The following is a 27695-nucleotide window of genomic DNA, read 5'->3' as shown; positions in this document are numbered from 1 at the left end:
ACGTTTATTACCCTATACGAAAGTTTATCAGTACACGTTTTTTCCTACATTGTCAAAACACACTATAATGTAATCTTAAATACCTTAGTTGTTTTGTATGAACAAATTGCGAAAATGTGTTTTAAAAAATATTTATTCTTTAATTTCATCATCGGATCAGGGAACATACAAAATAACGTAAGAATTGTTAAAATTGCGTGGCTTTTATGAATATTCATACGCGCACACAAGAACACACTTTATTTATTTATCTTATTTAATTGTATATAAATCAAACAGCACAAGTTGTAAAACTAAAACAATATAAATTTATTCATTTGCGACTTTTTTTAATAGAAAATACTTGAGCGTATGTAAATCAAGTTCATAGGTGAGACATGGCGACGCGACGTTTACAGAAGCTGAGATTCTTTGACAATAATTTGAATTTTTCTCTAGATAACATACTACCATAGTTATAAGCATAATAAAACAATAAAAAAGATTCTTATTATAAAACAGTAATTTGCTACAATGTGCAATATATTGTTTGTTAAAAGTAAAAATACGAATTGAAAAATGTATCAATAAGATAAGTAATTTAAATTACAATCAAGGGACTTCGCTTGTGCTCACGTTGGCACGCTGTACGCAGTTGCCATATTTAAATGACTAATACAAGTTTTACGAGTGATGAAGTAAATACGTGGATACATGTTTGCGTATATGCGTTTGTGTGCGTATGTACACGTTTCGATCGCATGCACATGCGCAATACATGCAACTATACCAGATATGTATATTGAAAATTTTCAAACACTTAAATCCTTACCGTACACACAGGCTTCGTTGACTTCAAAACTGTTGCCTCATTGCCGGGTGACAATGATGTCATTCGCGGTAAATCCTCCGTTTCAATCATGTCGCCGTTAATTTTTAACTTTTAAATCGTGCACCACGTATTCGTCAAGATAAATCACCTAGCCACTGGTCAAGACCGACTGGAGAATCGTCACTGGTAATTACAAGCATGGAAGTAAAATAAATTACGTCACTTAACCGTAGGAGGCACTGTTACTCACAAAGATGTGTCGTTTGTTAAAGGTACATTGTACACTGATTCTCGATGTTTACCTTACACGTTGATTAAACTCTTATGAGAATTGCTTCTACAATGGAATTTTCTTTCACACGATAATACAATTACTAAGATTGAAGCGAAAGCAACCGTCTGTCGTTCCAGTGTAAGATAATTGGAATTTTTCTTGTGCTACGTCACCGCAAGGAAAGACCGCGCTATTCGAACATGGCGGAAACGACTACTCGTGTGTTTCTACTGTATCGACGTTTCCGGATCCGGTGAAACGTCATTGGTCTGTATAGTTGTTACGAAAATACAAATTTCAAGTGCGTTATTATACACATTAAACAGTACTTTGAAGTTTCTAGTTGTTAAAATATTATTTAATGTTAATTAATAAAGCATATTATACTTGTTCAGCTTAATTCTCTTAATGAACTGCCGAATTTGTTAGTATTTGAATAATTATCTTTTTGTACGAGGATAATAAAAGTTATTGCATTGTAATGAATGGAATGTAAATTTGAAAATATTTTAAACATATAATATATTCATTTGTATGCTTGTACATATCTTGCATTCTTTTATACAACAAAATATCTATGACAACAGTATAATAGAGAACGGTATACAATATATAGTTATATCGGTAATTCATTCATAAATATGAGATGCAAAACAGCCTCGTTCTCTTAAGACATAACGGTATCGGGTCGTGATTGCATAAAATACATAAATAATTATGTACTTTTCATGATTACTCTGATGTACAGTCTTTCGGTAAGAACTTTTGCATCGGTTTTTATTCCGCCTCTACAGTTTCATTTATACTAAAGTATATATTATAATAGATTCCAAAAACGAACGTACCATTTTGTTAGAGAAATTTTCTTTTTTTTCTTTCTGTTAATATCTCAATAAAGAATGGGCTTCTTTTTAATACTGTTAGACTTTTGTGTATAGTAATCAAAGAAAATAATTACCGATCAATTCTGGTGAAACAATTATTATCGTGCGTGATTTTTTGTACTAATTACGCTTACGGTTAGAGATATACCTACATAAATCCGTTGATAGAAGGAACATGATAATCTGTGCGACATTTCTTTTTTTTTTTTTCATTTTTCAAACGAAAGCGACAAGAAAATTGCATACGTATTTCTTAAACAAGTACTTTCGGGTATAATATGAATGTTTGTAAAGTAGGCCAAATCGGTTCGTGCTCCATTAACATTGAAATTAGAGGTCATGCTTTTTAACGCGTATTAAACATATCCATAATTAAATTTTTGTAATTTTTAGTACATGGTACACGTGCACTATTTCACTTGTATTAACGTATCCGTTCATACTGTTAGGCGAGAAACGCGAGAAGAATACGAGAAACGTATTTGGCAAAATTACTTAAAGGATACACAGATTGAAGTACGGATACGTTTAACACACGTGAAATAGAGGCCTCTAATTGAAATCTACGAACCGTGTATCTTCGCAAATATCATGGAGCGATTTTGTTCGTTTATATCTTTAACAAGAGAGAATATCCGTTAGTGAAAAAATATGCTATTTACACGTAAGGTATCTAGTTGTGCGTCGATTCGTTAATTCGCCGTTAAGGGTGTATCAAAATCTACTTAAAGGGATGAACGATCTATGCAGCCGTTAACTCTCATACAACCTAATTCATATAACTAAAACAAATCACACTTTTTTTCATTACAATTCGAAAGAAAATGTTGAAGAAAATGGCGAATAATTAAAAAAGAAGTACCTTTCCAGAATTGTTTCTTCTTTTTCGAAGATGTAACGGTATGTGTGTATTTTGCAAACTGCTAGAACTGAAATCAATAGCTTCAAATCAAGCCTAATTTGTTTGCAGTCGCAATGAAAAAGAAGGTACAATTTATTTTAGTTAGATGTATTATACTGCAAACCCTTTTTTTCTTTACCAGTTATAAATATGCACGCGTATCATTTCGGCTGGAGAATCCTAATTCGTTAAAAATCGACGAACTTACGAAGAGATATTATCCCTCGGGGTTAGAAGTAATTGTACTTTGATCGAAAATATATAAACTTTGAAAGAAAGATGCATATTATTTCAGGGAATTTCGAATTGCAAGCATTGTCGGCAGTTTTTTTTTGATAGATTAAAGATAAAGATTGATCGTGTTCTATGTATCCTAGCGTGACAACTAATTACAATATAAATGTTTCTCTGTTAGATAACGAGTGCATTAACGAGAATGATGAGAACACACAAAATCCAATATTTGTAAAGTTCGATCGACTATCGGATTCGATCGAGTGGAAGGTAAGAGAGGCATAGAAAATAGTTTTCGAGGAATGAAGTACGAATGTATACAGGGTGTCACAACATTTTTGATACTGATAGAAATTCGTTTCGTGTATGGCCTTATTCTCTTTTTTTCGGTAATTATATAGAATATGGTACACCTCAGCGATTTCAATGATTTTTACATATACACCCGTCAATAACTTTGAATTATATGACTTGTGCACACTATGCTGTGATTAGTAGTGTTAGTATTAACCGATAATGTTCAATCATAGTAACTTATTATAAAATTTAATATGAATTGTAATTTATTCAAACAATAGCATATCAAATCGGTAAAGTGTACTTATTCTATATAGTTACCTTTTTTTCTTCTACTATACATACTATACACAAGGTACCATCATGTCAAAGTATTTTCGGTACCAATTTTTTTGTTTTTCTCTCATATTTGTAGGGTCGGTTCTGTACAGTTATTATGGCGTTTTAACCTTCTAATGCTAAATCACTTTGTCACTTGTTACAAATGGTAAGAAATTAGCGATGGGAATCGGGATAAAGTTTCAGAATATAGTGATTTAAGGATGTGCGGGTACCTGATATTACAGGTTCGGACGAATAGTCGGGAACCTGAAACATTAGTCGAGTCGCACATCCCTAATAGTGATACGTTGAATTCAAACAAACTGGAGCAGTAATGCAACGTGACTTACCACCTTAATTTTTCTGTCGTCGTATACATTTTGTATTTATGTCATATATTGTTGTATATATTCTTTGCAATTATATTCGTTAGTTTCTAATCTTATATGTTTTATTATAAATACTGTTGCATTTTGATTATGATAAATATTTAAACATATTTATCAAGAAATTGTAATGGGTTTTTTATTTTAAAAATAGATGTCAAGCAATGATAAACACATTGTACTGATAACGATATTTGAAATTAAAATGTCTCTTTCAAAGAAGACTACGAATATTTATGCGTTTATGCATTATACGTATTGTGTTACTTTCAGAGATTGTCCCGATGCTCATCACTATAATAAACAAATCAAACATTTCCCTGCTATATTGTTTCATGTTTATTGTCGATAGGTAACTGAAACAACATAGTAAGTAACGTAAAGATTCGTAATTCCAAAACCGGCTACAGGCGTTTAGTCCAAACTGCTCTCTTCGGTTTGTGTCTCAACCAGATGGCGCAATATCATGTAGAAGGCACTTAGGATCAAAGGGATGTAACTAACATATTTTGCAAATTATTGAATTAAGAATCATTTCTTTCAAATCGTTAAATGTAATGTTATAATACTTACTGAGCGTCCCTGAACTAAGTAAACCTCTGTACAGTCCACGATAAATGATCTCTACAAACACTTCAGACCGAACACGTGTAGCCAGCTTATCATTCCGCGTTAATTAATACGAATTTAATTTCATCAATTAGCATTTCAAGGTTATGAACGATACCAAAATGTGAGAAATATTTTCTTAGAAAGGCCAGCACAAATTTGGCATAACGTATGTTGTATGCATCTAGATACCTTTTTTAACACCTTTCGATCACACAGGGCACGCAACATTCTTATGCTTAATATATACACACCATACAAAGCATTACATGATTACATACGTTAATTTTATACATTTCTTCCATAATAAAATATCCGATTCTCTATTATGTTATACTTCACACGGAGAACGATCAGCTCCACGCGAGATTTGCATCCCGCGCATCCAGCAATCGGCAACGACATTGATACATAACACACACGGTACATCAACTTTTTCGCAGTTATCTTTTGGGGAACATAGAGAATCCTCGCAAACCGTTCTTTTGTTCGAGGCCAAATTTTCTTTGTCTGATTGACGCGTCCTCGTGAAACTAAAATTCTCCTTGACAAAGACTCGGCCCAATTTAACCCGTCCAATTTCTCTAATGATGATATGCTACCTTATATTTAATCGATCGTTTTCACAATCATTTCGGGCATTTCTTGTAATAACGTGATTAATACTAACGTAATTTAACCACGTTCCTTCATTTTATTTACAATTAATCACACCATACGTATTTTAGGAGCAGCCAACTTCCTTTTGTTCCTTTTTTTTTTTATGAATTTTTAACGATTTAGTAACTGTAACTACTTGTTGCGTTACCAAATTTTTATTTAAAACATTTTTCACTATCTCTTGTACTTTAATTAGTTCAAGCTAATGTGGGTAAATCTACCCATACCAGAGTGCTAGCTCCTTCTGTGATTGAGTTGGATCTTCGATTAAATTATGATACTTAATTGACAAATGAAATTGAAATTTATCTCGTAATATAACAGCAGCTGCTCCTTTTATACAACATACGACTGTGGATTGTAAAATGTGTAAATGTATAGTAATTTTCGTCAAATTTATAGCAAGCTCACTGCACTCTGTTGAATTACTGTACTGGATGGATCAGGAATGGGGTTTGGGTATCACGTGGAGGTGACTACACTGTCACTTCTTGTAATAAATTACAGCGCATTTGGGAGACTAAAGTATCAACGTTAATAGGCGTACGTCGTTAGCCCTATTCTTTTTTTTTTTTTTTTTTTTTTTTGGAAAATACTGGGTTAGCGACTACCCTAGGAACAACGTTGCCTCTTTCGTCACTATAGTTTCATATATTTTTTTTCCTCTTTTTATACGTAGTAAAATCCAATCTACACGCGCCGCGTGTATAATAAATAAATACTTTCGAAAGTGCGTATAAATCGGTGTATAATGTGTTACATATAAACAATTCGGCTCTGTTACAATTTGTCAGAAGATTTTTTTCAGCAGATATTGAAACATTCTTTTCTTTTTTTCGTTCGGTGAAAATAATCTTTTGACTAGTACGATGAATATGGGTCGTTTTTTTGATCTGCGAATTATATCTTAAATAGTGAAGAAATGATTCGATTGGTAGGTGAATAGTAACAAAGACCTTACTTTTCCATAGGCGTCGACCACGAGGATATCAAGTATCGATGACGACCATAAAAAAAATCAGCACTGTCACTGAATGATTGAATGACAACTTCGCATCGTTCTTGTCCCATTCCTGACGAGCAAAAGGTTAACTCGTGTGAACGTTCAAATAGTTTACAAGCCATTGATCGACGGCTTCCGCGTTTTCTTTCACCCAATGTATATTGAATTTGATCGTTTCTAGGCTCTGTTCCAATGCTCGTCGACCACTTCCGACGTCTACTTTCTTGAAGAACTCCGACACCTATAACAGAATGTGAAATACTCTTGTTATCGTTTAACCCTTTCACTATTGTAGTCACTCGCCACGAAACGATCTATGGGCAACTATGTATATTCCTACGATTAGGGATGTGCGGCCCAACTAATATGTCGGGTTTCCGACTAGTCGGGTCGGTTCGGAGAACATCGGGCAGACTCGGGCGAGCGTCCGACGCATGCGTGCAGTCGGGTTCTACTACTATTTCGGGTTCGGTCGGGTACATACACTCGGGCTGATTCGGACGAGCTCCCACGGGCCGCAACCCAACTCGCCCAACAATCCCGTAATAACAAGGTACCCGCACATCCCTAATGGGCAACTATAGTCCTTTGATACAAAACATATGTCAGTCTCGTTGCAAACTGACGATTCGTAGTACGAAGCCTGAACGATGTGCTTTTTTAATTACTTACCTCGTAATAATCGTATTCCGTGAAGAAATCCGAAATCACGACCGATATCAATCCCCCCATTGTGAGCGAACCATTTCCAAATAAAGCATGTATTTGTGGCCAATATGCTTTAAGATGACGCCACGCAAGGAATTGACCCTCGGAATTGGTAGCGACAGAGGCTATAACAGTTTCAACGTCTTGTGACCTCACCATTTCTCGATCCAACGAACGTAAAAGGTAACGTTGCAGTAACCAATGATCTGTTGTCGCTCCCAGGGCTTGCAGCATTATTCTTTTCTCACTGGGTACCTGAGTTTGTTGATAATTCTGCCAACAATGATTCCACTCTTTTTCACCGCCAAATTTTATTCCTGTATATAAAAACACGTGATACGTTTCGTTTGGAAAATGGATTTCAGTTACGGTCGAGCTCCAGTATCCGCGGCTAACCAGGCAGAACGGGAGGACTATATTTTTGTAAAATAATGTTACCTGCAACGTATACAACATCTCGTATATTAGGTGCAATTCGTTTGCCTCTTAACATCCAATCTTCGAAGAGAGTTTTTGCTGGTTTAACGACATCTTCTAACTTTATAGACACAGCTGATTGAAGTACCGCAATTCTTAATAATCTGTCAACAAATGGATATAATATTATAATAAATCAGACATTATTATTTAAAACTTTAAGCGTATTATTTCATTAATCAATTCCGTTTTTCAGTCACCGTTCATATTTACTTTTTCAAATGAGATCCTTCGTCTGTCCAACCGACATATTTTATAACCGGTGTTAATAATTTTTTCAAAAATGTAATATACTTTTTGTATCCGGTACTTTCGCTCAGCCTTCCCTTCCAGGAGTGTAAATATCCCAGTGCTGTAACCCACGGCACGTAATCCCTTTCATTCAAAAGATACAAAGATAAGTCGAGCGGTATCGTAGCGTTTAATTCGCCTGCTTCGCATAGGGTAAATGCATCATCGATAAGATTAGCACGATCAGCTGGACTGAATTTCGTATGATCATTTAACAAGGTGGTAATGATTGATATCCACATTTCTTCTGGATAAGTTACCCGATAAAATCCACTTTGATTCACATTACATTTTATATACTCGACGTCGCTCGGTATTTCAAAAGTTACTGAAAATAAATAACGCTTATTTCATATAATATACAAATAAAATTCATACATTGATTATATCAACGATTATTCGCTTAACGTTAACAAAGAGTACTACAAGAAAATTTTCGTTAGAACTGTCCTATGTGTTACCATCAGTTAAATTCATCCATACGTTGTGAAGCTTGCGCGGTTCTTTGTCTGTGTAGTAGCTCAACGGGACGTACCACTTGTAGTCATAAGGTGATTTTGGTTGTGATACTTCTGTATCGTTTTCTTTTGGTGAAATTAGAAATCTCTTCTGGGTCGCCGTGATAGTGTTCTTATCACGAGTGATTGTAATCAATGGGAAACCCATCTGTTGGGTCCATGTGTCCATAATAACCTGTCAACATATAACATTTGATTTAGAACTACCAAAGGGGTCGAAATGTCTAGTTTCCATTTTCTTATTTTAAATTATTTTATCGAGGTATTTTTATTGAAATGTATCTTGGCTGTTATCGAGCTAAAGAATGAATGTATAGAGGGTGTTCGACAACAGGTGGGCAAAATTTTAAGGGGTGATTCTAGGGATCAAAATAAGACGAAAATAAAACAAGAATAACGAAATAGTGTTTACGGCTTTGTTTTCCAATAATTAACGTTTAAAAATTCGAATAAAAAGCGCCTGAAACCTGCAATCCGGCCAGCACCGACGACTGAACGTCAGGTCAGCAGGGGTCGGTACAGTTATAACCAAGAATCGAAGCCGAATGCCGCAGTACCGAGAAACAGAATAGCACGAGGTAAGTTTCTACTATTCAACGATTCTTGGCTATGACTGTACCTCCCCCTGCTGAACTGACGTTCAGTCGTCTGTGCTGGGCGGATTGCAGGTTTCAGGCGCTTTTTATTCGAATTTTTAAACGTTAATTACTAGAAAACAAAACTGCAAACGCTATTTCATTATTCTTGATTTTCGTCTTATTTTGATTCCTAGAATCACCCCTTAAAATTTTGCCCACCTGTTGTCGAACACCCTGTATATTAAATTATGTTTCACCCTTTATCTATTTCGTAATCTACATTATTTTTAACTTAAAAATAAATGTATATCAAACGTCGGTAGTTCTAGTGTTAAATATGAGAAATTATAGACGAAGATTTTGGTAGCCGTAGGTCCGAAAAATTTTAAACCGGTCTTTATTGCAAAGAATGTGTTAATATTTTTATGATTCACCGTAACTGGATTATCAAACATCCGTTCCAAAGGTTAATTATCGTTTCCATCTTTTCGATAACAACATTAATCTATTGATAAAATTATATACACCAAATTGATCCTCATTTGATATTCATTTAAAAGATTAAAAAATACATTTATTTGTACGTACTTTCACGTCAAATGAATTATTAGCATGTTTCGTGAACGCTGCCCAGAGGTCATTTGTGTCTGCATTTCCGTATGAATGGGAAGTCAAGTAATCATTTAATCCACTTTTAAGAACATCTTCACATAGAAAGCCCTCGAGCATGTTGAGAATGGAAGCACCCTTACTGTAACTGATATCATCGAATATAGCTTCTATCTCGTTAGGGTCTTTAACGGGCACGCTTATAGGATGGCTGCTAGCTAAGGCATCAAGATCGAGTGCCGGTTGTGTTTTATCTAAAATAAATTGATCCATCATGCTCCATTCCGGTGATATATAATTTACTCCTTTGTATTCGAAAAAACTGGCTGCTCCTTCGTTCAACCATAGATCATTCCACCATTTCATAGTGACAAGATTGCCGAACCATTGATGGGCTAATTCGTGTGCTATAACTACAGCAACCCATTCGTGAGCGTTAGTCGATGTCTCTTGTGGATCGTAAAGTATAGATGTTTCTCGGTACGTAATTAGGCCCCAGTTCTCCATTGCACCGGCAGCAAAATCAGGAATAGCTATTAAATCTAAAGAAAATTCATAATATTGATTTAATAATAAAAGTAAAAAATAAAGATAATAAAACAAATACTTTTCCAGCTTTACACCCTTTATGGACGAATCAGCATTGTTAATGGTGAAATGCTTTCAATTACGTACCTTGTTTGGGCAATGGATAATGTACTCCGAAAAAAGATTCGAAATAGTCCATTGTACGAGCAGCTGTGGTTACCGCATACTTTGCTTGCGGTAGCATCGCTTCTGCCGCGTAAACGCTCACGGAAACATTTCTTTTAGTCAACTCGGAAACTCGCTTAAAATCGCAAACCACGAACGCCACTAAATATGTTGACATTTCCACAGATTCTTGGAAGTCATCGCGGAGCTAAAGATTTAATATACTTTAAATTATTTAACTATAAATGTAATTACTAACAAATATAAAGCATAACATCATGAAAGGTGTCATTTTTTGTATCTTTCAAAAATTCAAAATGAGTACGATACAATTTTTTGGGGAAGTATAAAAACAGATGAACAGATCTTACCCCTTTTTAATTTCGAGTAAAAGGAATATGATTATTTTACTTACCAATCCTGTTCCCATATAAAATCCCGCATCTTCGGTATTCATTACAGGCATATTGCACAATGCAATATGAAATCTATCCCTGAATATTGAAACTTTAAATTTTGCTTTGAATTGCGGCTCGTCGAAACACGGAAACGCTGAGCGTGCATACGTCGGCTCAAAGTGAGTCGTAGCAAGAAACCTAAAGTAGAAAAGAAATTCAGTTACTATCTTATTCAAGATAAAATTACGCCTTGAATATTCTTTTAAACAGAAAATTATTACAGTTTCAGAGTGACCTCTTTTCTCCTTCTGGCGTGACATAGCTGCTAAGGTAGAATCCTTCGAGTTCACTCGTGAGCTTTGAAATGAACCTGAGGTGTACCGTATAATTTCCTCTTTTTCGAAATTTGCTCTCCTCCAATTCTAGATATAGTTGCTGATGTTTCGGATACTCGAGCAATTTTGCGATTTTCAATCTGTGACCTTTACGATCTTGAACCATCTGAAAAATAATGATCCATAATTAATTCGGAACTATACCTTCAGTTAATTTGTAAATCCACTCATGTTAGAGAAATATGTATAGAATTTAAAGAATACTTGCTTTTTCATTTATTGTCAAATTTTTGCTATGGAAGACGATATAGTTGGTCTCTTTATCGACATAGAATTCGATTGTGACCTGTCCTGGAAATGGAAATTTTTTTTTTATTTTTATGTAAATATCATAAATATTATGTTATTTACCTTTTACATCTAAAGTGGTAAGATTTGGATGGATGGTAATGTTGTACCTAGTAGGATGCGCAAATGTTGGTAGTCTTACATTGTTCCAAGGAAATACCTGCAACAATTTATTTTTAGTTTCATATTAAAATGTATCTTACGATTAGATACCATTTTTTCTATGAGATATACATTATGTTGACATCCATATATGTAATCATTGGCGTAACTAGGACTTTTTTCTGAGGTCGATCGGATCCCTTAGAAATTTTAAAATTTTTAAATTCTGGATTATTTTCTATGTGCTACGATTGTACTATGGTTATACTACGATTGTACTATAATTTCTTATTCAAGCTGTACGATATAAATGGCCAACAGTCAAGACTCAAGACTTGACTACGGATTACAGTGACGTCTTGGAATTGATTTCCCGCCAAGACGTTTTGTGTCTACATTTAACTTTAAAGGAAGACTTTCAGGCGCAAACCTTAAATAAAATGTGACAGATACACGTAAGTACATACACTCTCGTCTATAAGCATGTTATCATCTTACTAGAATAAATCTGGATTACATTACAGACTTAATCATTCATTTCACGTGTGATATTGATAATAATTTTGATGCGTTTCAGATATCATTTTTATTTTTATCATTTGTTAAATATTGTATTTAAGTATTTTTATATAAAAAAAGGTAAACCATTTTGACAATTTTGACAGAGACTTTAATCAGAAAGTGATAAGTAAAAACAAACGAAGAGTTAAGCATAGTACATAGCATTTAGCCATTGTTTCATGTCAGAGATTATATTTCGAGGATATAAGCCGGCGTGCATTGTTCATTGTGCTATTTGAGATTTTCGACGAGTATACACATTCTCAATTACTCGTGCAATATGAGTGGAATATGTGTCACGGAATACATGTTTTGCTCCACTTCGACATTACGATCATATAGACAGTAAGGCAAACATAAGCGATCATACCTCTCCGTTAGTTGCAAGAGGTTCGCTGCTTTTTTCATCGTCCTCGATTTCCAGGTTCGCTGGCTTTTCTCCAGCGCAAGGGCAGTCTACAAAAATTAGGCGAACAACGTTGTGAAAAGTAATAATGGGAAAAACATAATAAACAGTTAAATAAAATTACAGTGTTGAATATCAAATGAGCGATTTAATTAATTTAACACGATTTTATGACATAAAAGTGTCAGAATTTCTAATCAATTTATTAATTAGGCAAAATTTGACGAAAAAAACTAATAATTTACTATTTTATCATCGAATTAGGTCAATAGCCTTTCGAAGGTGGTGTGATTTTTGATTATTGAAAATTTTGAAAATTAAAAAAAAAAAAACACGATCTCTGATGTTATTATACATTATGTATATTTTGAAATTTATGTAGAGATGCCAAATTTTTGAGCAGAAATATATGTAAACTAAATAATAAATGAAAGTTCAAATTTAATGTAATTTAATTTAAAAGTACCATTCTGTGGTCCCGCGAAGGCAATGATGAGTGATATGGCGAAAAGGATCGCAAAAACGACCGTGGCTACGCAGAGAGCCCTTTTTTGAGAACACACAATTCCATTGTGCTCGTAAATACTACGTTTGTGCAATCCTGTGTTGCTGTCTCCTGGAACAAAGGACCTCCTGAAGAATAATTCCACGTTCTATGTACCGCTTAATTAGGTAAGTAAAGAATTTTTAATAATAAGGGTGGCGTGACGGTGAACGTATTAGGGCCTGAACGTACTAGCCTGTTTTTAATGAGCATCAAAATTCACCTACTTTCAACACGATCCATTATGCTCGTGTCATAAAATATACGGCGATAATAAAATTTTCAAACATGAAAATCTTGTATGTCAAACGGTACGAGAAACACGTCTAGTTTCGTGTCCTCGGGTACACACTTGACCCAGATTTTTCATTGTTGAGCGACAGTCCACAGCTACGTTAATGCAGTTGCATGAAAACACGTGAAACACTTATTGCGATAGTTGTATAGCAATAGTTTTATAACTTTCAAACAAACCTCGATTGTCTTCGGGTAAATCGTTAAAAAGTCGTAAATAAAAGGTACCGTACATAGTTCCAACAGATGTGGTACGTGCAACGCATCATTGAGCTCAAGTAACACAATGGAGTTCGACGTAAACATAGCTTTAGAATGGAGTATTTTAAGAACCATCTAGTTCCACCGCAGACGTGCATTTGCATAAAAATTTTATCAACACAAGCGTATTGTTACGCGTCTTGTTAGAATACGATGACAATACAGGGATGAGCAAAAGAGTAGGTGAGTTCAGTAGGTCTTCTATTGTTATTTATTTCATTTCTATTAATTATTATGTTCATGGGTCGTATTTCCTCGGAAATATCGTGGAAAGAGGGGAACCCGGTGAAGGGGAGGGCTACGACGAGGGTTAGAAACTCCTGAACCCCGAAACCCGGCAACCCGAAAAGCCTATGGGGGACGTCGTGAACCCAGGTATCCGGGAAGCCTATGCCCGGGGGTTGGAGTTAGAAGAACGCGGGACACCACTGTTTTTCATGGGATAGCCTAATTTGATCGCGAGTATACCGAATTATTCTTTTAATTACATAAAAGAATTAAATATAATTTACGCAATTATAAAAATTGAAGTAAAATAAGTAATAATGAAGTCAATTATGCAGATGACTATTAGTTTAATCACCCACCCATATTATGATCTATTTGTGTACTATCTTTTGTTATCCATAGTGCTTGTTTACACTTTGATGGGCCAAATTAATTACCGTATATCACAGAAAATTTACTCTTCTTTATTCAATCAACTGGACGTTTATGCTGAATTTTTCTTTTTAAAATATGAATAATTAATTAATACAACAACAATATTTTCATACATATATTTTCACAAAATAAACATTCATGTGAATGAATAAAGAAGAAAACTGAATATTCTCTAATACTGAATAGATAACTCATGGGAATCTTATCGATGCATTCAGAAATAAATTACATAGATCGTTGTATGATTGTCACGATAGAATATCTTATCACCACACTATGCTCTACATTGAATGTTTACCCGTCTGTTTATAAACAAATAAAAATGATTTACATGAAAAATAGAAAGATCTTTAAAATCTAAGCGATAAACAGTGAAATAAGATAGGCGGGAATGGAGAACAGGCGGGTTTTCTGTTTCAATTTGAAAGATCAGAAGCTTCCCTTTTATTGATCGCACGCACGTGCTTCTCGTATAGTCTATTCGCAGGCCGCAGGGTCGTAAGTGGGCCATCTGGTCGAACGATTTGAAAGAGAAACGAAGAGAATCGCGCGTACGAAAAAGGTAACAGTTACTGTCAAAAAGAATTCCTCTACCTATCCATCGCCTTTAGAGATACCTTACCTGTCAGGATGGCAACGTCATCGACATCCTGCTCGCTCATCGTGAACCGATTCGGCGGCGGTCTCCGACGAACGATTTCTTTTACCTGACCGTCGTTCGTAGCATATAAGATTTTGATCAAGGGCTCTCTCTGTTCAGCCAGAATTTGGTCGGTCGTACTCGTGGTTTCCTGGTTCGCCTACCAGTTACTTCCGTTGGCTCGTGTGCCAAGGTCAAGGAATCTTCCGCGGAAGACTGACAGATTTTCACTGCTCGTGATTACCGTTTTAGGCCTTCTTTTCTCCCTTCGTGGGAGGGGGAGGGGGGGGGGCAGTTTAGAATTTTCTGTTCGCCGAGTTCGTTCGAGCGAGTCGAAGCAGGACTTGTTCGTTGGCCACGAGCACGAGTACCAGCACCAGCACGAGCACGAACACCAGCACAGGCACTAGCACAGGTTGGGAAAGGCCGAGTGAGAGTACGGGCGAGTACGAGGAGGTCCCGAGGATGACCCGCGACAACGTGACGATCCACGAGCTTACGAAGTCACCGAACGAAGGCACGACAACGTCGGCGAGTCTATGACGTGCGACGTGCCTTGACATTTCATTGGCATTAAAGCTTGGATATAGCGACTGCGGTGTTGGGCAGAAATGGCGACTTTCCAAACCCCTTCGGTGGTGGTCCGCTTCACGGGGGTGGATTTGCAGCCCCTCGCCACACGCCGCGCTTCATCTCGCCACCCTTCCACGGCGGGGGTGGTTGCATTCACAGTGGCGCCATCCGTGACCCACCCTTTAGAATAATTTCTACCCGACTTGCCGTCTCGTTTCCACATTGTGTTGATAAGATGATTCTCTACTACCTACCCCCTATCGTTAATATTCGGATGTCGCATTATTTTTTTTTATTTTTCTTCTTTTTTCGCTTCCTATTAAAAAGGATTATCTGAACATCGTAAAATATGTACCTACAATTTTTAGGTTTCTATTTTGACACCACAGCAACCGTTGTTGAAATGATTTTGTAAAGATGAATTCTAGAATTTTTATATTTTGAAATTTTGGAATTTTTGAACCTTCGAGTCTTCGAATTTTAGAATGGCGGGAAAGGGACCAGCTTCCTAGCCCTTACCTAAGTAGTTACGCCAATGTGGATTCCTATGGAAATTCGAGGGTCATTCATATATGGATGACAAAAGAAAGAAACCTTTATAAGAGTGTAAGAAATTAGAACGGATTAGTTGAATGCAAATATGGATTAGAACCATGTCTTCGAACAGTCCACGGTATGAAGAAGTTTATTGGAAGGTTTAAGATCGTCTGAAGTTCAATATCCTTGACGAACAAAGTCCCCATTGAATGCTGACAATGGCATTCGAACGGGAAAAGGAAGGAACATTTCCGTTTCTGACCTGTGAACGAAGCTTTTAGGGTTACGATGGATTTCTATGAGAAATGTTTCACAGATCGCTTGTGTTCAGTTACAGAACTTTTGTTGATGAAAAGCCTAAAGGGAACCAACATACTTTTTCATTAAAATAATATTATAATAATTTGGACTTTATGTAAAAACAAAAAAACTCGACAAATCTCATATAATGCGTTGTAAAAATTTAACTAACATGTCTACATTTCAAAATCGAAGTAATAGTTAGTTTCATGCAAAGATTTAATGAGAGATAATGAGTAATTACTCGTAGTAGTAGTGCACGCAAGGTTACAATCATCTACCAACAGCAATTTTTATAATTGAATAGTGTAACCATGAAAGTATTTTTAGAACGGTCAAGTTTATACAACACCCTGATAAATTTGGTTAATTTCGATTCTGATCAATATCAATAGAACTGATACATTTATAGACCCCTGAACCTTTGAACTTGTGACCTTCTTCGTTTCAATACCTATAACTCCGCTTCCATTTTAGAAAACTATCCAGTTTCCGATATAAATTAATATTCAATATTCATAAGTTTCACGTAGTGGACCGAAAGGAGGAAGTATATTTTTTTTCTCGCCAGTCATGTGTCTTTATAAAGATGAAACTATTTTTGGCAACTAATTATATGGTATTAGGTAAAGTTATTAGCGGAATACAAATTTTTATGCATTTGCATATATTGAAGCGTGCAAAATACTTGTAAACTGTATAGTACGAATAAGAAAATCAAATAAGATGTTTACGACGAGAAATATATGCAAAATATGCAAATTGAGATATTTGATTAGAATATATTGCTAAGCTTTTAAAATCTACAAAGAAAAATTGTTGAGTAGAAAAACATTTTTACTGTTTAAGATTTTTTTATTATACTATAATTTATTTATTTATTTATTTATTTATTTATACTGTTACCCCGAAGATGAAAATTCATTATTTTTATTATATTTCATTGTATTTAGTATCCATAATTGCAAGTATTGATATCATATTTAGTGTTATTTAATTACGTCATGTGAAAAAGTAGGTACTTAATGTCATCTAATAGCAAAACTTTAAATTCGATAAAGAAATATTAGAACGTCGCTACAAGAAAAATCAAGGCTTTCAATTAGAGGTGTGCGAGTACTCGGAATTTACAAGCCGAGCTGAACTCGCTTCGATTTTTCGAGCCGAGTCGAGCGCTTGAATTTGCCGAATTACTCGAAATCGACGAACTGTTTGAAACGAAAACTCGAATATTCGAACCGTCGTAAAATTTCGATTTACTTGAAGATGAATTTTCAGCTCGAATATTCGAGTAGTTTGATTTATTCAAGTAGCTCGCTTTTGTTTCGAACAGTTGGTCGATTTCGAGTACATAATTCGGCAAATTGAAGCGCGCGACTCGGCTCGACCGACCGATCATTGTTTCACTCGAAATTCGAGTACTCGAATAAATCGAGTACTCGCACACCTCTACTTTCAATGTTACATGACATTCTGCCATGTGAAGAAGTAGGTACCTTTAATGTCAGGTAAGAGGAAAATATTAAACTGCATAATGAAACGATACAATGCCGCGATAGATAGCGAAAGCACCGACTCGATATCGCGTAAAAACATCCCCTTATTGGCAAGTGAGTTTGTGAAGTGAGCAAAGGAAGCGAAGTGAGCGATGGACGTGTTATCGTGTTACAAGTGGATTTTAACTCACCTGAGTTTATCGGCACCTCGGTAGTGTTGGCGGTTCCGTTCTGTCCAGGGCTCCGAGAGCTGGAGGTTCTACCTAAAGGCTCCATCCGTATCGCCTCGCTGCTTTCTCGCGTCGAAGTACCCCCTGGCATTTTGCTTTTTCCCTCTGCCTGGCTTTTTATCCAGTAAACTCGTACTGCGTGGAGGTTCGAGCGGAAGATGCACGCTTCCTTGACTCTCTATTCCTCGCGACTCGATGTGAATTACATTCTTCAACGTTGATGCTTGCGAAGAACGATGTACTCCCGCCTTTTTCTTTCTCATTCGATCCAACAACTCGGCAAATTTCTCTACAGCATGAAATTTTACTACGAATTTCCCACCGCTTCTCTACATTTCTCCCGTTACTCCTCTAGAATTTTCATTTTCGTGTAGACGGATATCATTTCGTACGACAGTCTTTTATATCATTGGTCCCCGTCACGTTGCATCGATAGAAAATCTAATCGAAAAATGTTCGTAATTTGTACAAAATGACATTTCTATATTCATCGGTTCTAGAACTAATAATGTAGATCAAATTCATCTCCTTTAGTTGCTTTGTTTTTCTCGCAATGGCAAGATTCATTACTTTTGGTAAATTGTATATAGTACGAGAGATTGTAAAATACATGAACACCAATTATAATTGCAAATTCAAAATATTTAGAACATTGTGTATATGTATATTTTATATCAGTGTAGGTACAATTGATTGCATCTTCATCTTATCATTTTCCGACAGGTGTGGTATCTGAAACAAAACATTAACATAATGTAAATTATGTTTATTTAAAATTATTTTTATTATTGTTTATTATTATTTATATATTCTGCTTCAGCTCTGTTTATTAGAAACTTTATATAAATTTTTGTTTCTTTTAAACTAGTAACCTAAAGACAGGTTTATTATTATTAAACGCCATGTCCGAGTAGGTCAACATAATTACACGTTGCTTATACCCTGGACATGTTCCACAAGTTATTTTTATAACAACAGCAAAGGCGTTAATTATACGCATCTATATTTTTCAGCTTTTTATATCCTCTTGTTGCGATATTCACTGAAGCATATGTACGAAAGTGTATAAAATTATTCATGCAACAGATACTGTTTCATTTTGAACTGATAAATTTTTCTAAAAATTTAGTAGGTTGATAACTAAATTCGCAATTTGAAAATCCATTTTCCAGGATTTAAGGATTAAAACTAAAATGTTTATTATGGGAAGTTCTCTTATTCAACGAGTGAATTTCCGATAGAATCGAACAGAAAGAGAAACGATGTATGTACTTTTCGTTTCATCCCACTTTCGTTAACTGTACAAGCATCAGTATTTGTACGCGCGTGTGGTACCCCCGGTACAGTACCTCGTGATAGAACATTGACCCTGCCCAGTCTCGCGGTTGAGAAATCCCTCCAAACAAACGAAACTAGCGAAATTACAGAGCCTTGCGTGTATACGAATCCAGATATATCAAAAATAAAGGTGATTCCAAGTTTTCACCACGATTACTTAAAATCTAATCGTACAAGTGGGAATAAACTGAAAGGTAAGCATACGAAGTTTAATGTTAACCCCTAACTGGCATGGTGGTCCATTTTGTATGGTGAGCTTCAGAGAGCTCGATAGAAACGATCAGAAATTTAGAAATAATTTAAAAAAAACATCAAGAAAGCAGTATCATGGATTATACTTATTTGAAAACTAGCTAAGTTAAATTAAAAAAAAAAAAAAAAGGAAATGAAAAATTGCTGAGGTCTAACAGGTTCCAGCTTACGAGTTAAAATAATGATAAAGGGTTAAAGGGTATATACACTTACCTTTTCCACAGCACACCGGAAGAAACAGGTTAAAAGGATTTCCTTTCATCCAGGAAGAAATCCAACTTGTCGATTCCCATGGAAGTCGATCATTTTTCTATATCCATCAGTGGTTTTCCTCTTATTTCAAGCGTACACCTCGTGAACCGACACCTCACCACAGACTATTTAAACATCGTACCGAAAGGAAATATTTACGAGCGCGGATGATTGATTGAATGGAGCGGGAACGGTGGTAGGGTCGGGGGTTGTAAGAAAAAGGGATCGCGTTCGCATCGTCGACGGTGATTAAAGTTTTACAGGCACGATGTTAGAAGAGACGGGGCTTCACCTTGTGAAAAGTGAAATACCGTCGTCCATGCAAACAGTGGAACGGTGAGAATGGCACTGAAGGGAGTTTGAGAATCGAGCGTGGCTAAATTTCCGGACACAGGGAGGCGCGGCAGTCAGGATAGCCACAGGTTGCGCCCGCCTCGTTCACGCAGGCCGGGCATGGGCATCTTGGTTGATCGGGAAGCGGGGAGGACACCCTCTTTGCCGAAGCGACAGAAGGAGAAATCGATTAACATCCAGTACTACACGTTCTTTCTCGGCCTCTACGAATGGAGCCTGATAATTTCGATCGCTTTGCAACAAGCTTGCACTTGTTAGACGAACGCTCGCTAATCGATATCAGAGCAATATCTTTCTGCTCCCAGCTAGCTGGACTGTAATACTTGAAATTCTTCAATTGTTCAAGAAAAATGATTATACTTCGAATAGGAATTCTTTGTTTAGATAATGCGAGTATATAATTGTAGAGAGGTTTAATACTGGGATACTGGTCATAATCAGTAGTATATCATTAGTGATGTAATTGATGAATTGCTATGCATGCGCCATCGTTATGGATTCGAATATTCAAACGAGACTTCCCAGGAAAAATAGTGATATCCTCGCTTCTCACTCTTCCCCTGATTTGATCACAAGTGTCCATAGGAGAAAATTATTTTTAACAATTATGGGGGATAACAGAATAAGTTGTAACTGCAACCCCTGAAAATTGAATGGTATCAATGCACGCTCGGTAAGTATTGTAGTAACCCGGCCACGAGCGCTCATAAATGCCCGTATTTGCACGCGTGCATTCTTACAGGCTCGAGATACCTCTTCGACTCGGGCGAATCGTTCGAAGCGATAGGGTGTACTTCCCACCCCCAAAGTTTCTCGAGATCACACAGTCGAATGCCTTTCGCTTCCTGATCTAATTTACAACTCCACATCAAAGCATCGCGTATAGGACAAGGAACGCACAGAATTTCCGTGTAACTTTTACTTTTCGGTGTCAGCCCCTACCACCGATCGATAATCGCAGTAGTATAGACAGCAACGCCCGTGACAAGTCCGACTACACTCGGGTACCCGTACGGGCGATCCACCTGAACGCACCTGCCGATGCTTCAGAAGAACAATGACACAACTACAAGACTGAAAATTTTTAGTTAAAGAATTTAACATTGTTTTCATTCTTCTTAGGAGTTTAAAAGATTCATCTAATTCCTACGAAAGTACATATGTATTTTGGAATTCGTATACATTATGCAATTATCTTTCATGTGCACGAATGCATTTATCAAATTTTATTACATATACGCATATGTACGCATACAATTTTAGTACATACGCATATGTGTGATAAGTAGGTATTTGTAGACGATACAAATATCTTTACACTTCCAATTTGTGGAAATACATGGAATCAGACTGATGATTTATTGATACGTTATCTATATTTTGATAAAGAAATGAAGAAGGAGTTCAATGCTCAATTGCCACATAAGCTTGTATGCACAGTCTGTAAAGGTGTACAATATTCAGCTCTATTTAGACAAGATGGAAATGATGCACATGATGCAGGTGAGTAATGAGACATTTATAGTTAGATAAAATTATTAAAGTCATCGGCATAATTGATTCTGTAGTTCCTTTTTCACTCTATTTCTTGTAATTGCATAAACTACGTTTAATTCTCCTCTGTATTTTTAATCGATAATTGCACGTCATTTTGCATAAAATGCTTTTGAAGTTTCAAATAATTTTCTTTTGTTTTTATAACAATATTTTTATAAACAATAGTAGTTTCATAAAAATACTTTTATAAAACATTCTATTTTGTTATTTCATAAAATAAAATCTATCTGTATTAGATGTACTTTCATATCGGTTACCACGAAACTATTCTGTTCCGCAATTGGCACACAACCAATTCTACCCAGCTTATAGCTGCAGTAATTGGAATTATTATATTAGGCTGTGCGTACGAAGCATTAAAATCAATTCGGTGAGTAATGATTCTTATCGTAACGAATATTATTTTTTTAAACGAAACTGTGTTTTTTTTTTTTTGAATCCATCAGTTCTTAAAAATATTTTACGTAAAAACGAATTCGGTTTCTTTCCAGACACACTGTACATAATTCCCTTTTCTTTTTTTTTTATTTAGCAATGATCTTTTCATTAAAGCTGCACAAGCCCGAAAACTTCGACAAAAAAAATTATCAAAATGGTACGTACATACTTTATTATGTATACTAAATCAAAAGAGTAATATTTAACCCTAATCATTCACTAGGGGTCTGAAAGGCCCCAACATCAACTTCAGAGACTTTTTTTTCCAAAATATGATGTCTCTAGATGATAAAAATAAAATTTCAGCCAAATGTAATCAAAATTGAAAAAGTTATGAATTTTTGAACGAAGAAGTGGTCTTTCTCTAATTTTTCAACTATCAGAACTTTTCTCAGATCTCCATATAAATTTAATACCTCAGGTTCATGTGCGTTCCTGTATTAAATACTATCTCAAAAATGTTTCAAGTCAAAATCTTCGATACAATAAATTACAGAACGGTCGAAAGTTGCCCGGGATCTATCTGACCCCGTGTTGGGAATATGTGATTTTTTAGAGGTGTGAGTGATTAGGGTTAATGTTGACACGTGTAATACTCTTGCAATCATTTTGAAAAGTTGCAGTAAAATTACTTCAATGGATCTAAAACAAAAATCGTAGATCATTGATTACCAATTAATTTATTTTCAATATTTTTCTTATTTTTGAATAAAAATACTTTATTTCAGCTCAAGTATATGCTCCGGCGTTCATCTCGCTCAAACGGCTCTTCACGGCCTTCAATTGATAATAGGATATATCCTCATGTTGATTTTTATGACATACAATGTTTACCTGTGCTTGGCTGTGGTAGTTGGTTGTACATTTGGCTATTGGCTGTTTTCTGCTGACAAGTCCAACAGTGACAATATTGAATGTTGCTTCTAAAACCTACAAGAAAGTTGTAATCCTATTTTTAACAGCCTCCTTCATAAAAGTTCAAAATAACATCGATTGCTGGCAAATACTATACCGAAGTCTTATTGTTTTCGAAATAATGTCACATGCTCGTTTCGGTTGTGCTGTGGCTGTTCGAGACCGAAGTCGACGAGGGATCAACAGTTATCGCGCACCCCTTTCGTTTCACCGCTATTCATCCACTTTTTTCTTGAAATACACCCTCTCAACTTCAGCACATCTACCTGTCGTGGGCGGCTTTTGTGCATTAAATCTTTTCAACCCGATAGTCTATAGAGATTGCAGTTCAACAGTTCGTGGTCGTTCGCTCCTTTATTTCTTATTTTTTCTTTCCGTTACGATTTCTTCCCTTTCTTCTGTTTGTAGATAAGTTAATCTATATTCTGATATAGGTTTTGTACAAATCTTGCGAGTAAATAATTAATCATGATAATTTTCAGATCGATTGCTCGATCCCCGCTTACCTGATCTCGGAAACTTTCATAGTTTTTTGCTTTCCCATGATCAATTTCCGTTCATTAACAAATAAAAAATGAAGAATAGCATCTTAGCTTTCTTCTAATATAGGTTTTATAAGCTTCCTGTAAGTTATTACTTAATTATTCACAATTTTTAGAGTAAGCGTTCCTGCACGATTGAGCCGCCACTACTTTAATCGCTCATAATTAATTCATTACTGGCTGGATCCTTAAAAAACCTGTATGTGAAAGTTGCTGCGAGTATGTGGATTAAGAATCAATCATAAAAGTTTATAAATTGTTCGTCTAAAAGAAGTGATTAATCACTTTTCTTTTCGTTGACAATTTTTAACAATTTGACATCATCTCGTGGATGGGATATTTTCGCATGATTTTATGACAAAAGTACCGTAAAATGGCACTTATGGTATATCAATCGAAAGTTTAAACCTTAATGAAGATAATTATTTTGCGACTTCATTAATATTCTTAATAAAACATGGCAGTAAACAATACAGTAAACAATGACTATAACTTGCTATTTTCAGTCTCTTTCATGAATGTTTCAAACATTTGTAATTATAAATTGAAGAATTTCCTTGTAGTTTATTTGTTTTTCAAGATTTTATTTATTTAATGTTTCAAATTTGTAAATCACTGCTCTTTTACAATTATTCTCTCCTTGTTCTTAAGTTTAGATTGCAAATTGAAGCGTTGTAATAGTGTAATTTGTATTAACAACAAGAGTTATTGTAAAATAATTAAGTTAACAAATAAAAAATGTTCTAAAAACTTAATTTTAATAAATTTTTTAAGAAAAAAAAGCCTTCCACTGCGCTGATAACGGTACAGGTCGCAGCATCTAACGGCGAGTTTGGGAACCAACAAAATAGAGAATTCTGTTTTTTGGCAAAATAAGAAACTTTTGGGCAGTTCTAAGACAAAAGTTTCCTCACAATCGATTTAAAGCTTTAATCAAAACAATAAGAAAAGTAGGCATTTTTTTTGCACATTAAACATTTATTTAGAACTCCATTCAAAATATTGTAACTATCAAAATTTGAAACAATTATTTAACTTAACATTTATCTATCTGTACATTTAATAATGATAACACCTATTGCATGTAGTATGTAAAATTCAATCCACATAAATATTTTTATATATTATATACAATTCATGTAGAATAATACAGTTTAAATATAAAAAATATAATTTTAGCAAAATGGCCAACCCCAAAGGGCAAACACTGAACCCATTATACAAATGAAATTTGTTTGTATACAAATTATTTATTACAATTCGCTAATATAATGTGAAGTTCACTTCTGTTTTCGCCTAAAATCTCATAAAACCTATCAAAAAATAATTTTGCAGACTCCTCTATATATTCTGTTCTTCTCCAAACTGCATCTATGTAGCTTATTTGCAGAAAGTTTTCCATATCTGGCTTCAACTCTTGTATTTCATTAATATCATTTTACAAATTTTTTATTCATTCTTTTAATTTTGCTTCTTCATTTTTAGCATCAGTTTTAATTTGATAAGATCTTTTCTTTCCTTTTTTTAGCAACATCACTACTTTCTTCTTTCAAGATTTTTATTTTTTCCTGAAGATTTTCCAATTCATTGAAAATTATTTCTAACAAATGTTCTTTCTCAATAATTTGTCTTTTCAGTAGTTCTTTAAGATTATTCAACAAACTGGCGTTAGATCTTAATACTTCTATAATTTGAGGATCCAATGTACCTTTTTCTGGCATCTTTAATTCTTCTAAATTTACACCTACATATATTATCACTAAGGTACATGAATATTATTTCTTTATTATATTTCAGAAGTGCTTTGGTTACATTATTATGTATTAACAGATACCAATTTAATATCTATAGTATACAACTCCTTTCGTATATTTTCTGAATGTTCGTCAAATTGGTTCATATAACTTTCAATCTCCAAACATTTTTCCAAAATTTTATCTCTTTCTACTGTTGTCATTGGTTATTGTTTAACAGTTGAAAGTAGTTTATCACGCTGTATTTTTTGTAAACGAATCTGTTCGCGTAGTGTATTACACTCAGCATTTATTTGTTCTGTTTCAAAATTAATTGTTTTTAAGAATTCTTCTTTTGCACTAATTTCATTCAATTGTTTTGATTCCTCCTTTTGCAAAGACGACAATATGTACTTCTTGCAGGTGCTTCACCTCTTTATCAATTTTATTTGCATCTTCTTCAGCTACTTGAACTTTATCCATTTCTTCTTTTAATTCAGAGTGTGTATTATTAAACATTTCTGCATTAATTCCTTGCTCCTCTTCAAACTGTTGTAAATATCTTTCAATAATCGCTGCCTCTTCATCGAGTTTTTCATTTCGAGCATCGTAAAAGTCAAGCATAGAGAAGAAAGTATTTTTATTAATTTTGGCTTCTCTCTGATTGTCTGCGAATGGTAAGTTTTCTAAGTTAAATTTTTGGAATGCTATTTCCCTTATTTTACAAACTTCTACTAACCAACTAATCCAGCCCAAAATATAAGGCCAAGAATGCATAGCATTGGCAGTTTTTAACCAAGATTTAACTTCATTATCCAGGTAATATTAATAAATCTTGGTTAAAACCTTTTTCTTTTGAACCATTATTTATTAATAATACCTGGATAATGAAGTTTCTTTGCTATTTTTTGCAATTCTTCTATATAATTAATAACTGTAAGAGTTTGTTTAATATTTAACAATTTTCATTAAATGAGCAGTAGCATCTACAAACATTTTCAAGGTAATGGGTTTTAAAACCGACCAAACCGATATGCTTGCCAGAATAGAAAAAATTGTCTATTCTGGCAAACATATGAGCTTGGTAAGTTTTATCTGTTAATCGTCTTCTATCCTTTCTTGGATCTTTTGCACCAATACTGCTAGCACAATCAGCTGATGAAGACCTATGTCCTGTTGGAAGTCCTGCACAAGAGAGTTTGCTTCCAATAACTCTAGGTGTAATTAGAGTTGTAGGTGCATGACGAATTAGGGTTTTACCTTTAAAAACAACAATAAAACTTAGAATCTTTTTACATCACTAATAATGTTATGACGTTTTACCTGTTCCTTTTAAGCCGGATTTTCTCGTAGTTGCTCTATCAAATGAATATATGAGAATTATCAACCGAAGTTATGGAAATCTTTGGTTTCAACATTTGCATTCTTCTTGAATCAGTCTGTGTTAAGTTTTTGTCTTCCCTATCAATCAAAGATACACGTGCAGGGTTAGTAAATGATCTATATACGTCCTATAGAATTACTCGCCATGGTATATTGCTAGGAAACGGCCCATTCACCGATTTTGATATGTTATCGTTGTATTCGTCCTTTTCATCGATATAAAATTTGTATTTATTATTGTATAATTATTTTAATAAAACCTCGTTTAAAACACTAAAAAGTTCCGTATTCAAAGTTGTACGGTAAACATTTTGAATTTTATCGTTAAGCGCAGAAGCATGAGATATGAGACCAGTAACATAAGAAGCATATGTATCAGTAACATAAAATCCACCTTAAATTAATAAATCAGATTTTGCGATTGTACTTTTTATTTTTGTTAAAGATATCATTTTATAATAGATTGAAAGAAATAAAAAATACTCATATTGAGTAATTCTTAATGGTACATTACTCAAGCATTTTAATTATTTCAGGAGTGTCTGGATAATCTTGATATTGTTGCGTATCCTCCTTGTGGTGTAGAGAAAATTCAGGGATTTTTGGGTCGTGAGTAAGGTGCCCGTTGAGCTCTGAAACACTCTGTTCGCAGCGCGTAAAATAAATCTAACACTTTTTGAATTATTAACGAAAAACACTGGCCAATCAGAGCGCGCCTTTAGCGCGGGCCGAACCACGAGTGTTGACTTTCAGCCGCGCGCGGTCGTGATCGTGAACAAACGCATTGGCACAAACGCATTCATTATTTATGAATAACGAATAATTCCACATTGTTCTTAATTTAAGATGATGTAACATTTATCACACGTTTTCCTTGATTACGACGCTGTGCCAATGCGTTTGTTTAAGATCACGACCGAGCGTGGTTGAAAACCAACGCTGCCAACGCTCTCGTGGTTCGGCCCGCGTTAAAGGCGCGCTCTAATCGG

The 27695-nt window shown here is 35.0% G+C and overlaps 3 protein-coding genes, 1 long non-coding RNA gene and 1 pseudogene across 9 annotated transcripts in view; 2 read left to right on the top strand and 3 right to left on the bottom strand.

Moving 5' to 3' along the window:
• The window catches only part of cnc (NFE2 like bZIP transcription factor cap-n-collar), an 88186-nt gene extending 87234 nt beyond the window's left edge, over positions 1 to 952 (bottom strand). Inside the window, exon 1 of the mRNA XM_034323521.2 lies at positions 812 to 952. Within this exon, the coding sequence (XP_034179412.2) occupies positions 812 to 901 (90 nt within the window). The 5' untranslated portion in view covers positions 902 to 952. The remainder of the gene's footprint in view (positions 1 to 811) is intronic.
• On the top strand, positions 860 to 6701 carry LOC117603928 (uncharacterized). Its single transcript, XR_004581326.2, has 3 exons — positions 860 to 997; positions 1084 to 6464; positions 6562 to 6701. It is a non-coding gene; the product is annotated as an uncharacterized LOC117603928 (long non-coding RNA).
• LOC117603918 (endoplasmic reticulum aminopeptidase 1) lies at positions 5938 to 20155 on the bottom strand. Of its 5 annotated transcripts, none has more exons than XM_034323514.2 (15): positions 19746 to 20155; positions 17904 to 18674; positions 12871 to 13020; positions 12369 to 12454; positions 11399 to 11495; positions 11256 to 11338; positions 10948 to 11153; positions 10670 to 10850; positions 10237 to 10462; positions 9541 to 10103; positions 8318 to 8549; positions 7779 to 8184; positions 7527 to 7669; positions 7053 to 7405; positions 5938 to 6621 (listed from the first exon to the last, which is right to left on the bottom strand). In XM_034323514.2, exons 2-15 carry the CDS (start codon positions 18031 to 18033, stop codon positions 6466 to 6468), a joined length of 3012 nt encoding a protein of 1003 aa, XP_034179405.1. In that variant the 5' UTR covers positions 18034 to 18674; positions 19746 to 20155; the 3' UTR covers positions 5938 to 6465. The 5 variants fall into 5 exon arrangements, with proteins under 5 accessions (XP_034179405.1, XP_034179406.1, XP_034179407.1 ...); XM_034323515.2 differs by having other exon boundaries at positions 12871 to 13017; XM_034323516.2 differs by lacking the exons at positions 17904 to 18674; positions 19746 to 20155 and adding an exon at positions 14789 to 15386.
• A 1353-nt stretch (positions 20156 to 21508) lies between these two features.
• Positions 21509 to 24224, top strand: LOC117603926 (uncharacterized). The gene is made up of 4 exons (XM_034323530.2): positions 21509 to 21641; positions 21932 to 22065; positions 22228 to 22290; positions 22862 to 24224. The coding sequence occupies exons 1-4, from the start codon at positions 21546 to 21548 to the stop codon at positions 23058 to 23060; spliced, it is 492 nt and encodes a 163-aa protein (XP_034179421.1). The 5' UTR covers positions 21509 to 21545; the 3' UTR covers positions 23061 to 24224.
• A 458-nt stretch (positions 24225 to 24682) lies between these two features.
• LOC117603924 (uncharacterized) lies at positions 24683 to 27085 on the bottom strand (annotated as a pseudogene). The gene is made up of 3 exons (XR_013062980.1): positions 26647 to 27085; positions 26194 to 26583; positions 24683 to 26128 (listed from the first exon to the last, which is right to left on the bottom strand). The product of XR_013062980.1 is annotated as an uncharacterized LOC117603924 (transcript).
• Between the last annotated feature and the right edge of the window lie 610 nt (positions 27086 to 27695).

Source organism: Osmia lignaria, chromosome 11, assembly GCF_051020975.1.
Source record: "Osmia lignaria lignaria isolate PbOS001 chromosome 11, iyOsmLign1, whole genome shotgun sequence".
In the NCBI taxonomy this organism is placed as follows: Eukaryota; Metazoa; Arthropoda; class Insecta; order Hymenoptera; family Megachilidae; genus Osmia; species Osmia lignaria.
The sequence above is the reverse complement of the archived record's forward strand: the minus strand, read 5'-3'. Positions and strand labels throughout refer to the sequence as shown.